Raw genomic sequence first — 15,277 nt, forward strand, 5'->3', positions numbered from 1 at the left:
TAAACTTAACAAACAGTATGCTTCAGTCTCAGTACAAAGTCATGCTGTGCAGCCAAACATTGTTCAAACACACAGAACTTCAGTGCAAATACAAAGTTTCCAAAGATAATAAACATGTGAGGGTGAATTTTGTGGAAATGTATATAAAAGAAGACTGGATAAAAGGAAACTGGATGTTAAGCTGTAAATGTAAACATTTAATGTCATTTCCATTCATTTGTCATGTCAAACAGACTGGGATGTCCAGCAGAGATTTTCAGGAAAGCTCATGAATGGACAGTATATTCATACAAAAAACATTCTCAACCTTATCCAAATCACATAGGGGACTTTCTCTGGGACTGATTGGACTCACCCAGTTTCCACAACCAAAGGCAGGATGCAACAATACAAACTGATCTTAGTCACAATTTACATATTGCTCTGGATAGCTAAAACACAATATATGCATTTTTTTTTGTTGCTTGCATAATACTCCTTTTGACCATCTATATTAACTAAACAGTAAGATTTGTGTTTAAAACAAAACAAAAAACTTATAGAATTGTGTCTAATCTTATAACTTCCAGACAAAATAACCCACATGTATTTGCAGAAAGAGAGACTAAGATTTGTATTAGTGTTATTCTCAGTTGTGAGTTTATTATATATAAAAATAAATACATAAAAAAAGCAGTCAAATACAACGACCTTGTAACAAATCCTACATTTGTGAAGTTTATAATGTTCAGTTTTTGTTGCCTTACAGGTGTTAAATCAAGTTCATGGTTATTTTGGAGACTGTAGCCTACTTTGCAGTGCTGATTTGTTTCAAACAGGTGTTTCTAATGTTCTGTCCACCCCATTTATACCAATGAGGGTAGTAGACCAAATAACAGACACACCTCTCAGTACCTATATTACAGGCAGCACAATTCAGCAGCACCACAAACTACAAAAGACCATAAGGTTGATTCAACAGCTCTCTAAAACATTAAACAAAACATTATAATCGAGGTATGGTTTATTTCATGGCTTTTGTTTTAATTAGGTTGACTTAATAAACTGGCAACTGTGTATTTTACCATATTCCGTAATAACGTTACGTGATTCTGAATCATGCAGTCAGGTCCACTAGGTTGAAAACTGTCCACTAGGGGGCCCCATGTTGTTTTTCGTCGTGCTGGAGAAAAGTGAGCGGGACAGCCTGACGGACTTATATACTGTCTATGTGACGGACACCTGCAGGGACTGCAGACAGCAGGAAGAGGCAGTTGTTTCCATTATCAGCACGGGAAATATCACAACGGTAAAATAAACTGATCGATAATTATTGAATCGTGTCTGTGAGTGCAGCATTATGTCCAGCGGGATGCCATGCTAACGCTAACAACTAGCTAATGTTAGCTGCTCACCTGACTGGGGTGAAGTTGTAAAAAAAAGTTTATGCAGATTGCGCACAGATACCGATCATGTGGAACTTTTCTTTTGAACGCTTTTTTTTTATTATTAACGAGAAAGTATACATTTTGACAGTTTTCCTAAAGGTTGACATTGAAGAGTTTCCCTTGATGGATCGTGTGAGTTGGTCTCAGAGAAGCTACCCCAACCTAGCTGTGGTGACACGTGTGTTTAATGACGGTAAGTTTGGTTCATCCAAGTTTAGCCGTATAAATTGGCCTCAGTTCGGACATGTTTTCCTAGGCGTTAAGTCGAGTAGTTGTGTGTAGTAAAATATATACCGAGGGAAATAAGTCTGATGGGGATAATACAGTTTAAATGTTAAAATATATATAGAAAAAAGGCTTAATTAGCTTCATCACCACGGAGGTGGTGCTACACCCAGGACACCTTACTTTGCACGGCAGATGGATCCTCGCAAGATATCCCGAGAATCGCATCTGGCACGTCAGGTTAGCTCAGCTGCACCAAAGAATTTCTAATAATAGTGAACCGGCTTTGGCTGCACTTTGCAGCAATTGTGCATGCTACATCACTAAGTGGCAGACGATATCCCCCCTTTTTATTTTTTTTTAATTCGCCTTCTTGTTGAAATTTGTCCGATAAATGAGATGGTGTGTACTGTTGTAGATAAAACTCGACTCAATGACTCTACTCAAGCTTGTGGCATTCTCAGTCAGCAATCAGTAATGGGAGGATTACCAACATCAGTATAACAGTTGGCAACACAAAACAGCAGATTACTCAAAAGGGGCATCCTTATCCAGTCGACTTGTTTCTACATTTGCATTTTAGTAACGTTACCATAACTACCAACGGACAAACCCTGGGCTAACTTTAAAGACAGCTGCTCGTCTTTCGCCTTTGTCCATGTAGAAATATAGCTACAACCTGACGGCCTTTAATGTACCACTTAAGTATAATTAATGTATTTAATATCGACAAGTGCTCAGACAGCCACTCATTATGCCTCGATGGTACCAAAAACTTCCAGGTAGGATAAGGTAGCTAGCTAGCTGGATTACACAATATGCTATAGCTAACCACGGATATCCATCTATGGATAGATATTTAACTTGGCTAGCTAGATACCGGTTTATGAAATGCGTCTCTGCCGCGGCCAGCTTGGGGTGCAGAACCGTTCTGACCATAAAGACTCATAGAAAAAGACTGACTTTTGTGCTGCTATTTTCACAGCAGAAATTAACATGTTACATTCTGGTACAGAAAACTGTTCTGGTCTCTATACCGTTAGCTAACTTAACTCTTCATGACAACTGTACGGGGGTGGAAGTTATAACTTTGCAACTCAACCATTTAAATATTTAAGCTTAAAGCCGTGTTGCTATCTAGCTAGCTATGCAAAATACGGTATTTCGCTATGTAAACCCACATTTTAATTCCTGTATCATACATGTCTGGCATTTGTAACAAAACAAATCGGTTGCGATAATTATTTTTTGGCCATTTTCAGCCCCCATTTTGACAGGACAGCAGAAGACACGAAAGGGGAGAGAGAGGGGGAATGACATGCAGCAAAGGGCCGCAGGTCGGAGTCGAACCCGGGGCCCGCTGCGTCCACATATGGGCGCCCGCTCCACCAACTGAGCCATCGGGGCGCCCAATTAGTGATTATTGTAATGGTGGCGGTCGACGATCGCTCCCATCATAAACATACGATGCAACGTTAGCTATAGCAGATCTCGCCAAAGATCCTAAACCGTCTCTGATCGGTCTAGTAAGTGAACAGCAGCGGCCAACGTTAGCAACATGCGACCACGGATTCAAACCAAACGTTTTTTGTTTCAATTCCCCGCGCCAATGTCTCGACCCGGAAGAGAAACTGTGTAATAAGTTGCATTTCCGTAGTCTTCTCGTCAGCCTGGCGTCAACGCGCCTGGATAAGCTAACCTAGCCGCTAGCTAGCTAGTTAAAGAGCAATCTGTTCGATCACGTCGTGGTCGGCTTTGTTGCCTCTGAACGATTTGGGATGTTGGAACTTCTTTCACAGTCTAGCATTTGTGTTTCGTGAAAGAGATAAACGAAGCCCTACCAATATTGTTTTTCACCCAGGACTGTGTGTGTTTTATCTAACACTATTCCAGGAATATGGCGGACGGCGGTCATTACTACAACGGTAAGACACCCTGTTTACTTCAACATTAACCTTACATTTTTGTGCTACTTGTACCATTTTTCTTCAGACCGAGGGGACTTTATGGTGAGGAGAGAGGTCAGGAGCACTGGTTGCATGGTCATTGGAGGTAAAATTATATCTTGGGCCCCCTGGAGATCTACTTACGTTACTTTATATACAGTAAAATAATTATATACAAATAAGTAAAACAAAAAAAAAAAGGAATTACAGAGTTAATTATAACTATTTTATCATTATTACAATACCAGAGAATGGGTTAGTCTTAAAACAGAATACATTGAATACACTTAATACAGAGGTCAATAAGGCAAGGCAAGATTATTTAGTCGGTAGTAATTTGTAGGTTTTGTTTTATAAATGTATACTTTGATCGGACTTACGTTTTTATTTTTTATTTGATTGTGTAGGTTTGTGGTGTGATATTGAAGTTAATACTGACTAACTTTTGAACAATTTCTCAGAACATGATGATAGAACCGCACCACAGTTTCGCAACCGTAAAGGCAGAGGCTCACACAAGGGTCGGTCATATGACCGGTCCCGCAGAGACCGCCAAAGGGGAAGCCACTCTGGAGGCTTTGGTCCTGGGCCACGGTCTAGGCTTGATGATACTGATGCAGATGTGACTATGAGTGACAGCTCTCAGGACAACAGCTCCCAGCACAGATTGTAAGTATGACTGACTGACCGACACATTGTTGGAAGTTTAACATTGTCATCAGATATGTTTTTGACTTCAGTGTTTCCTTTAGGATTTTTTGAAACAGAACTGACACTTTGCTGCAACACAAACAAATATATTTATTCACACACACAATGAGGCATATTTTCAGTTGTGTTTGAACTGTATTTTTTGAGTTACTATATAGGCCAACTTTGATCTTGACATATAGACTAAGCATTCTGTAGCAAATAACAATAAACCCACTATTAATTACATTATCTTAATTCAGTGTAACTACTTCAGCATGTAAATAATGCACCTAAAATATGAGTATGCCCTATTTCTGATACCGTGGGGGGCCGCCACAGTCAAATCAACATAGAGGAAACCCTGGACTTATTGATAAGCTCCAAAACGAGCACCTTGCTTTATAAAGTGGGCTTGGAGAATTGTGTTGCGAGTATTAACCAAAAGAAACTTTCAAGAATAAGGTTAAATGAAAACCCCAAACTATGCTTTTTATGGTATGCTTTTTACACAAGGTGAGTGACACACAGACAGCAAGACATAAATTATTTCATGTGGCTTGGAGGCATCCTAAGCTATGCTATAGTCAGTGGCAGGAAGAGAAAGTAGAACAAGTCTGCCCATTTTCACTTTTAGTAGGCACCAGGCTGCTTTCAGAGTATGAAATCTTCTATAAGTCATCAACCTGCAAAAAGTACCTCTGGGAAAAAACAAAAGTAAAAGTAAATTGAGCTCAGTTCAGCAACTTTACCTATGGGATCACTGTTATCTCAGTGATATTTTATTAGAACTTACTAGGGACTCGTACGCCACACATGCATTTAAATACTGTTAAACTTTTTAGGGATCCCTGCCTATTGCTAATTATGAACATTATAATGGGACAGAAAAGGCCCTCAACTTCTTAACAGGTGCAAAATAATATCGGCTTCCAGTGTATGTAAATGTATTAAAGGTACACTGTGGAGTTTTCCACCACTAATGTAACTATAAAGCAATGATATGATGTGAAGTTAACCTTGTTTGTATTTGGTGCTGGCATGAAGTGATGCACACCAATTTCAGAGGCAGTAACAGTATAAAATGCATAAATGCACCATGAAAGGCAGTAAAACGGTCATGAAAGATAAGGATAAAAGAGTGCTTTGATTTGATGTTTTACGAGGTAGGACGTGGATTAAAAATGTGTGTTTAGCCTTAAGGATACAGTAGGTGAGAAACATTCAATGTAAACAGATCTGTTGGTTTTGTTCCTACTGTGTACACTGGCTAAACAAGAATGTTTCAATATATGGCCTTGTTTTGTCTTCTTTAGCAACCCATATGGAAGACCTTTTCGGAAAGGAGGAGATGGGCGCTTTGACAGAGACAGACGACAAGGCAAAGGGGGAGTAGGTGGCAGAGGAGGAGGAGGCGGCTTTAGAGGAGGAGACCGAGGTGGAGGCAATGGAGGAGGAAAAAGCCGGTCAGGCTGGTACAAAGTAACGGTGTGTATTATAATAGTTGGTATGCGGTATAACACAGGACATCTACACTGCTACCTCGTAATCTGTTAAAGGAGATCATGGTTCCCTTTTCTGTTTGACAGATACCACATGGAAGAAAATATGACAAGAAATGGTTATTGACAGCTCTTCAGAACATCTGTTCGGTTCCCTACACACCTGTACAGGTGAGGTTTAGCGCAGTCTTATGATTACTAATTTAAATATTAATAATAAAGCTTTTGTGTATTTCTAAAGTTAATGCAATTGGACTGGACCTTCTGGTGCCCTTTTTTTTTTTTTTTTTTTTTAATGCATACATGTGCTTTGAATTCCAAAACGGTGATAGTTATTTGTCCTTCCTTTTTTATTTATTTTATTCTTGCCTGCTGGTAAAAAGTATATTACCAGTCCCCATTTCAACACATTTTGAAGCTAAAGATTTAAAGGAAACCGGGTTTGTAGATACAGTCTTTGTATCAGTGAAGTTTAATTGTCTCTTTCTCACCCTGTCTGTCCAGTACCATGTTGACCATAACCGGGTCCATTTCTATGTGGATGATTCCTCTGCTGCCAATGCTTTGCACAAATGTTCTCACAAGATTACAGACACAGATGGTTATAAGGTATGTTTGGTTCATAATGGAAATCTCATTCTTATTGCTGCAGAAAGTCTTTTAAGTCCGCTATTCTTAATAAGTTTTCTTATACGTATCGTCAGATCATGCTAACACCCCTACACTGTCATTACGTTCCTATCCTATCTACTTTGACACAGTGTTACAACATTCTCAACAAATAGTTTTGCAACCATGACCTTTTTAAATAATGAATAACCATAAATCACACACCTCCTATTTATTTAACATCTCCCTCATGTCACGTGCTGTTTGTTTCTTCAAGGTGGAAGTGCACATCAACCCCAGCGCGCCACCATCCTTCCTCCTCTCTGACCTAAAGCCTGAACACTTGGAGCACCTGAAGGTGAGCTAGATGAAGTAATAAACAATCTGAAGGGTCTGAATGGGGCTGAGACCATGACATTTTTAGAATACCATGGTTCAAACTTAATTTAATTCTCTCTAATGTGGAATATGGATCAAAATACATGAGCTAAAAAGTAGATGAATATTAAGAAAAATGTTTTTTTTTTTAAGTTGATTCCCTTTTCCTTCCGCCCTCTAACCCAATCAAAATAAATTCTAAGATTCTATTCATTTTGACACATTTTTGCTGTTCTCATGTTGGCTGCCATTTATCTTTCACAGCAATGCATGGCAAAACGTTTTGATGGCTCCCAGCAAGCACTCGACTTGAACAACATCCGAACAGACCCAGGTAATTATACTTTCTCTCATCCCTTTCACACACAAATCGTATGTATGACATGATGATATTGAACACTGATTCAACCGGAGGCTGAAAACCATTCTAGACTAGTTATTATCTGGTTGTTGCTGTTATGTCAGACATTACTAATAAACCATTGGGAAAAAAATTGTCACAACAATGTTGTTTTGCATTAAGGATGCAATAAATGATGCAGACAATCTGGCGATGACATTCTTTTATTACCTTACCGTCACTGAAAATAATTTCTGAATATTTTTAGTATTTTGATTGCTAATTTTATTTTATGTGACAGATCTGGTGTCCCAGAACATTGAAGTCATCTTAAATAGGAAGACGAACATGGAAGCTGTCATCAAGATCATTGAAGAAAACATTCCAGAGGTAAAATGAATACAGCAGATATTGTTTGTTTATTGTTATTTCTACTTTGCTGGAAAATAACAATTTGCTGTTGTCATTAAGATGGTACACATCATAGCTGCTTTCTAATTAAGTGATTGGTCAAACTGAATGTGCTTACACTCGTATGTCTGTGTCTCTGTCTCTTGCCAGCTGACTGGTTTGAACCTGAGTAACAACCGTATTCACAAACTGGATGAACTTGCTGATTTGGTTACCAAGGCGCCTAATCTGAAGACCATCAACCTCTCTCACAATGAGGTGAAACTGGCTACTCAGTTGATCAAGCGAATAATAACCAGACCCGTGATTTTAATTGGGCCCTTAACGTGATGTCGTTTTGAATCCTTCTCACACCAACTTGTTCTGTGTCTGTGTGCTCGTCCAGCTTAAGTCAGACCGGGAGCTGGACAAGGTGAAAGGCCTGAAGCTGGTGGAGCTGTGGCTGAACAGGAACCCTCTGTGTGACCTCTTCAAGGATCAGGCCTCATACATCAGGTCAGTTAGCGATTTTGGGGGGTGAGGGGAGAAGATTTTATGGAAGGGACACAGTGGTGTGACTGTTCGTCAGCGTGTAGAGGTGTCAAGGAGTCTTTCCTGTATGACAAGAGTATGCAGCAGCGTGCCACAAAAGAAGATCAAGCAAGCATTTGTATGTGTGTGTTAGGTGCCTGTACAATAATTTAACTCATTTATCCGACAGTCAAGAATGAACTTTTACACCAAGCAGAGCCAGCTGAAATTCATTATTAACTCGTAACTTGTATGTGTGTTTTGTAGGAAGAAATGGTGAAAAGAAACGCACAAATTAATTTGTAATCCGTTAAATCGTTTCTTCTTTTTGGTTCTACACATTTCTTCCCACTTGATTAACCTTTCTTCCTTCACACTGCAAACTAAACATCTCCTTACTTCAAAAAGTTGCTGAGAGGACATCTAACCATGATGCACTTCCACATGGTTTTCCTTTCAGCTTGCTTCAAGTCCTCACAGTTTGAACAGCCATCTTCTCTCTGCCAGTTATTCAGCTTCTCTGTGGGACATGCTTTCAATCTTTTGTCTATTTTATGGTTCTCAGTGATGCTGTATCCAGCACTCCCCTGCTAACATCCTTGTTAGTTATCCCTGCTGTAAAACACCATTGAACTGCTGTGATGTATACCTCTGAGAAGAAGCACTAAAAAAAAGGATGTTCAGCTTGACAACCCTTTGAACATAATTTACTGTGAACTGCTTTAAAAAAAATATGAATCCACAACAATCTCTTGAGCAGTACTGTAAAACGTTGTAGGTTGTTTATTGGAGAGAAGGCAATCCACAGTTGTCTCGACAACTGTTTGGATGAAACAAAGAAAATCCACAGCCAATGATTTCCCCTCCCCTTGTAGCATCCTTGCCCACTCGGCCCCTGTATTAGGCGAGTATGGAAGGCTGGATAGCCCATGACGGGTAAGATCCCACCTTGAAACCCCGGGACAACCTAAGGCAGGCACAGTCACGATTACTCGTCCTCAGTCCCTGTGAGCTCTGACTCACTGAGAACGCGACAAGAAGAAATTGAGACGACGGGGCTCGGTAGAAAGAGCTGTTGGGCTGAGGGAGGAGGAGGAGGAGGAGGAGGATGAGGAGGGTGATGAGGATGATATGTGTCATTATTAATGACCAATGATGGGCCACAGAGAGAAAGCAGCCCGTCTCTTTCACTAAGTTGGTTCTCTTGGCCTAAAACAGGCCTCTGCTGTTCAGTGAATGAAGTGCAGAGTTTGGCAAATGCCCTCAACTAACTTCTGAGGGAAATGTGTTCTGAACTGGAAATTGAAGTCCAGTTTTGCCTGAGATAAGTAAAACGAAAAAATTTGAAAACTCTTCCTCTTCCAATTTCTGATGGCTGTGACCAGTTTCTGATTGCTGTAACCAGTACATAAAAGCTCACCTATAAAGCAGAGAGCAGAGTAGAGAATTATCACTCTAGTCCAATGCTTAATGTGATCTCCAGTCCCCTTGTAACCAGAGGCGTGGGGCCAAATTAAGCTTGAAAATTTTAAGCTTACCGCATGAAGTCTAGTCTTCGCTAGTGAATGAAGACCCATCTCTTTGGAATTGATGGTGGCTATGAGATACTTAACTGATAACTGCTTTGTGTGTGCAGCAGGGGAAGGCAATAGGATGAGTGGTGGGACTGCTGCGTTCAGCTCACTCTGAGTCCAGCTTTCCTTTTTGTTCAGCTCTGTTCTCAGGTTGTCTTTCTTGCTGATAATCGGGAGCACTGACAAACCCACTCAAATGATGGATAGTGAATGACTGTTGGAGCTAGTGTTTGTGTGAATTTGACTTTATACTTTTTTTTCCCCAGACCCTGTTTTATTTATTTTTTATTTTTTTGGTGACGTAGACTCATCTGCTTCTCAGCATCTTGGCCAGAGTTTAGGGGTGGGGCATGAGACCAGCGGTAACCACCGCTCTCTCCCAGCAGTGCATAACATCTTTATTTCACTAATTCAAAATGGATGTTTGCTGGTTTCAGCGCAATCTGGTAGATCGTGGGACTCTGCATGTTTATATGTGTGCGCTCCTAGAAAAGTGTGCTTATATTGCTTCCCTGTGTCAGATCTGTGTATATCTCCATATTGGGGGAGAGGGTGAGTATGCCTGCTGGTAAGTACACTTTGGGATGGGAGAATTGTCGAAGGGCACAGCATTAAACTGAAGGAAGGATGAGGGCTTGAACGATAATCCATTTGTGGATTTTCTTGTATTAAAAAGATTAAATCCCTTGTGGCACTGGTTGTAGTTAACACTCAATTTCTATGTATTTATAAATGACTGTATTCTCCCAAATGTTTTTGGCAGTGTATCATCTTAAAATTACTTAAATTAAAAAGGCACAAAATGACATTAAATGGGTCAGCAAGTGTGACTGACCGTGCCTTCTACAGTAGTGAGCATGATTTATTTGTGTGTGGTGTAATTTGTGATGATAACTTTCCTGCTCTTGATTTTTGTTCCGTACTAGTGCTGTGCGGCAGAGGTTTCCCCGGCTTCTCAAACTGGTAAGTCGACGCATTTATCTCATCACTTCATCCCTTTGCAATCATCCTCCGGAGTCCGCGTATTAAATGCTTTTGTGAATATTGTTTAAATCATCATCCAGCAATTACATTCATAACTTGATTAGATGTGTCAGGATCTGTCTGATTCAGCTCAGCAGATGATTGAGATATCGATCACGTAGTACATGGGCTTTGCAGTGATTAATCAGAGCAGCACATTGCAATGTTGCGATTAAGACAACCTTCAGAGTTTCTACAAATTGGGAAAAGTAAACACATTTTATCAAATACATTTGCTGTATCTGGATGCAGTCATATTGCTAAAGAAATTAATACAAAGTGGCAGAAAGGTCTGTCAGTGCTAATTTCTCATGTATCGTCATGTGTGGTTTGTTTTAGGATGGTCATGACCTCCCCCCACCCATTGGATTCGATGTGGAAACGCCCACCACTATCCCCCCCTGCAAGGTTACTTGTTTTGTCTTGTGTGATTAATTGTATATTGTTTATATATTCCAAACTGACATATTGATGATGTCTTCTGGAGTAGGTGACATTCTGTAGAACCTCTCCAAGGTGTGACTTGTCTCCTTTATGCATCCGACTAATGTCTTTTTATTTTTTTTTCTCTTTCTATTTGACAATCCAGGGCAGCTGTTTTGGCTCTGATGAAATCAAGGTCATTATCCTTCGGTTCTTGCAACAGTGAGTTTCTACTTTTTTTTTATTTATTTATTTATTTATTTTTTATTATTTTTTTATTTATGTATGTAGACAATCTTCTTGCAACGGTCAGTTGATCCTTGCCTGTTTTTCAGGGTTAATGCACTGGTAAAGTGACCCAACTGGTGGCTGAGTCACCAGTACTGCTTTTAAATAAACTTCAAATCCAGAAAAGAGTTTGGCAAGAAAGAATCACAGGAACAAACACGTGTGACATGTGTTGCAGGTACTACAGTATATACGACTCCGGGGATAGACAGCCACTCCTGGATGCTTACCATGATGGAGCATCGTTATCCCTCACAACACCTTACTCCACCCAAAACCCCTCCAGGTAAGAACACACAAAGACACACACTTCTGTATACATGTAACAACACTGAAGAACACATGAATAAAAGAGATTTACATTTTTTTATTTTTGTGGTTCCGCAGTTATAATTTTACTAAGTTGTTCAATTTTTGCATTGTTCCACCCATCATCACACCTCCTTATCAGAGTCTCAGCTGTATTCACATTGATTCCATCTGTCCCTGTCCTGCCCTGTTCCTGTTTTTAGGAGCAGTCTGGGAGAGTATCACAAAGACACTCGAAACCTGAAGAGGATCAAAGACTCTAGTGAGTTTTCCTATCGAGCTGTTGACCCTGTCATAGTGTCTGACTTGTTGAGACTGAATGTTTTTTTTTTTGATTTGCGATGCCTCCTGATGTTACCCTCTCTGAATCTTGCCTTTTTAGCGATGCGTTTTCGACTTCTGAAGCACACACGACTGAACGTGGTGGCTTTCCTCAACGAGTTGCCCAAAACTCAGCATGACATCGCCTCCTTTACTGTCGACGTAAACACCTACACGGTGAGATTATGTTTGTTCTGTAAGCCAGCACTTGTCATTAGCCTTTTACTTTCACTGTGAATCATTTCTCGTTCTCATTAATAACTGTTTTCCATTTACAGAACACACTATTATCATTCACAGTGAGCGGAGTCTTCAAAGAAGGTGAGTTGTTTGGTCATCATGATTTTCTTTTGTTCTCATCCACTGCAAAGAGAAGTGGTGTCTTTGTTGCTATTGTGTCATGTTTGTTTTTCAGTTGCTGTTGATGGTAAATCCCGAGAGTCCACCATGGCTTTCTCTCGAGTTTTCATCACAGTCCCAGCAGGGAATTCTGGGTAAGTTTAGTGAGCTCCCAATGGGTTTGTATTATCTTCCTGTTTTCCTTCATGTTTTCCCTGAGGAGGGGTCATACTACTAAATTGGTAACAGTTGTGGATCATCTAGAAAATGAACCTGCCACGAACTGAATGGTGACATTACATTATATATGGTATGCATCTTGAAGTTCAAATTAAATTACCTTTTCTCTGCTACAGCATACATATCTGCTCTGTAAAACCCTTGTCACATGTATTGTCTTGAAAAAAAAGAACAGTGATAACAACATTAAAGAAAAGGTCACATCAAGCCCAGAAAAGTGTGTCACAGGGCTGACACAGTGACAGATTCACACTCACACCTAATGACTATTTAGAGTCCAGTTGACGCAACTGTGGGAGGAAACTGGAGAACCCTGCACGAAATTGCAGAAAGAATAACTAAACCTTACAGAATTTCATTTTCTGGGTGGTTGATCATTGATTCAAAATCATTGATTTACCAATGAACACAAAAAACAATAATAGAAGAGGTATATAAACTAAATAAATAACAAAAGGATAATATAAAATTTTGAAAGAGACAAAGAAATTTCTTTGTCTCTGTTGTGGCAGGTAGAGACGAACTGTCCTGCAGGAATAAAACCCCTTTTTATTTACCTCGGTACAAATTGTAATTCTTCCTTATCGGAAAAGTTTTTTAACTGCGGGGGGTTTTAACCTGGATGGTGGAAAATAATAGCCTTGTGTTTACATGACCTGCAAAACTATAGTATGGAACGTACTATTAGCTCGCTTTTTTTTGTTATTTTTTATTTATTTTTTTTATTCTCTTTTGTAGAGGGAGACTAACAGAAACCCCAGCTCATTACCAGTATCCAAAGACTGGAGTTTGTTTTTGCATTAAAGTTTCACAGTAAAAAAGGGAAGTTGGATCCTTTTTAGGATAGGATACATTTTGCCATCTAGTGTTGAGGTTGGGTTAATGTGAGTACTTGCTGTATCTCAAAATTATTTTGAAAATCAAACTTCATATAAAAGTTGTCAGTTTGAAATAGCCTCTGCTTTAAGGGTGCTATACAAAAACATCCCTTGCCTTAAGTCAAGCATCTACCACGTTACATCACCACCATGAGATATCTAATTTTCTGTCTGTGTTCTTTCTGTTCCACAGTGTGTGCATCGTGAACGACCAGCTTTTCATCCGGATGGCCACAACAGAGGAGATTCGCAGAGCCTTTGTTGCCCCCGCCCCAACTCCCTCTTCCAGCCCCGTCCCCACCCTCACTGCACCACAGCAGGAGATGCTCACAGCCTTCTCGCAGAAGTCTGGCATGAATCTGGAATGGTCCCAAAAGTAAGTCTTGTTTTTGTGCATGTGGTATGACATAATTGAATCCCTTAATTGAAGATATCTAAACACTTAATCTCTGTTGCAGGTGTCTGCAGGACAATGAGTGGGATTTTACCAGAGCGGCACAAATTTTCACTCAGTTAAAGGTAACATGATAGTTCATAGTTCCTCTCTGTATTTCCATAAAGGTGTGGTCATTTATTTTTTTATATAGAAAGGCCCTGAAATGGTTTTCCCTCTCTCTTTTCAGACTGATGGCAAGATCCCCGACGTTGCGTTCATAAAATAATTGAGTTGAATCATACTTCTGTGAAATAAAATCTGCAGTAATTTTATTTATGGCTTTTGTTTTATCCGTTACACTTTTGACTTTTGTTTTATTAAAAATAATGTAGATCAAGTTTACTATTTTGTTTTAACAGCCAATTGTTGACCTAAAGACTGATGTTATGATACCATTTAGGTAACCTTAGTTTTTGGTCATTCTATAGAAATCACTACATGTTAGGAATAAAGATATGGTCAGTGGTTTAACTTGTGTTGATGTTGATTTGTTGTATTATGTTAAACAATAAAAAAATATTTTGTTACCCAACTGATACATTTCACTTTAGCCACAATAAGAACAAAATATTGTGTGTGGAAGTTATTTCTTGACCTGCTGGTTACACACACAAAGAATTTCTAACTCAAGATCCATTACTAGCTTTTTCTCAAACTTTCAACCACTTCTTATTAGGGCTGCTCCCTCTTAGTCGACTAATCTGTCGTTTTGGTCTTAGTCAACTTAGATTTTTTTTAGGTATGCTTTTTTTTTTTTCTCATGCTGAATGACTTATTTCCAAGAAACGTACGAGCACATCTCTGGCAAACGCAAGAATTAAAGCAGTGTTTTTGCATGACTCTTTGCGGAGAAACTCAGACTTACAGATCTGTCGATTAAATCAACTAATCGATTAGTCGATACAATTGAATGAGTGGTCTACGTCAATGTATGAAGTTAGACACTCTTTATGGCAACTGAGCAAAGATTTATAAATTGCACTTCTGTACCTATCTTATACTTTTGTAACCAAAAATCAAGTGTTTATAATGCAAAGTCAGATATGAGACTGTTATAAATGAAACCACACATGTAGCTATATTTATAATTGCAAAGTAAGTCAGTAGAAAGAGGGACTGGTGTCCCAAAGTTTCCTAAAAAATTGTGTTGTAACAGTTCTGAACTATTTGAGCTATTATGTGAACTATTATATTTAATAAACCTGAAGGACCTGCTTGGACCAACAAATACCATGTACAAATCTATTCCAGTAGCTGAAATTATAAGAAATAGAGACCGTCTCTTTAAAAACTAGGCACACATTTTCTTACCATGATTAGGTTATTTTCACATAGCAAATACTGGATCTATCAACCTTACAGGGTGGGCATTTACCAGACGAAAGTTTAGTAGAGTTATCAACTGCTC

The 15,277-nt window shown here is 39.3% G+C and overlaps 1 protein-coding gene across 5 annotated transcripts; it reads left to right on the top strand.

The window, feature by feature from the left end:
• The first annotated feature begins 1,118 nt into the window (after positions 1 to 1,118).
• Positions 1,119 to 14,437, top strand: nxf1a (nuclear RNA export factor 1a). 5 transcript variants are annotated; one of them, XM_039812869.1, is made up of 23 exons: positions 1,119 to 1,288; positions 1,516 to 1,620; positions 3,645 to 3,704; positions 4,060 to 4,267; positions 5,605 to 5,776; positions 5,878 to 5,961; positions 6,295 to 6,399; positions 6,677 to 6,757; positions 7,042 to 7,111; positions 7,419 to 7,507; positions 7,679 to 7,786; positions 7,914 to 8,023; positions 10,539 to 10,575; positions 10,975 to 11,043; positions 11,225 to 11,280; positions 11,525 to 11,632; positions 11,859 to 11,917; positions 12,038 to 12,153; positions 12,255 to 12,297; positions 12,392 to 12,470; positions 13,627 to 13,809; positions 13,892 to 13,952; positions 14,057 to 14,405. In XM_039812869.1, exons 2-23 carry the CDS (start codon positions 1,551 to 1,553, stop codon positions 14,093 to 14,095), a joined length of 2,007 nt encoding a protein of 668 aa, XP_039668803.1. In that variant the 5' UTR covers positions 1,119 to 1,288; positions 1,516 to 1,550; the 3' UTR covers positions 14,096 to 14,405. The 5 variants fall into 5 exon arrangements, with proteins under 5 accessions (XP_039668803.1, XP_039668805.1, XP_039668806.1 ...); XM_039812871.1 differs by lacking the exons at positions 1,119 to 1,288; positions 3,645 to 3,704 and adding an exon at positions 3,546 to 3,577 and having other exon boundaries at positions 1,518 to 1,620; XM_039812872.1 differs by lacking the exons at positions 1,119 to 1,288; positions 1,516 to 1,620; positions 3,645 to 3,704 and adding exons at positions 1,780 to 1,892; positions 3,546 to 3,577 and having other exon boundaries at positions 14,057 to 14,437.
• Positions 14,438 to 15,277: the final 840 nt, after the last annotated feature.

The sequence above is a fragment of the Perca fluviatilis genome, chromosome 10, assembly GCF_010015445.1.
Source record: "Perca fluviatilis chromosome 10, GENO_Pfluv_1.0, whole genome shotgun sequence".
Classification (NCBI taxonomy): domain Eukaryota; kingdom Metazoa; phylum Chordata; class Actinopteri; order Perciformes; family Percidae; genus Perca; species Perca fluviatilis.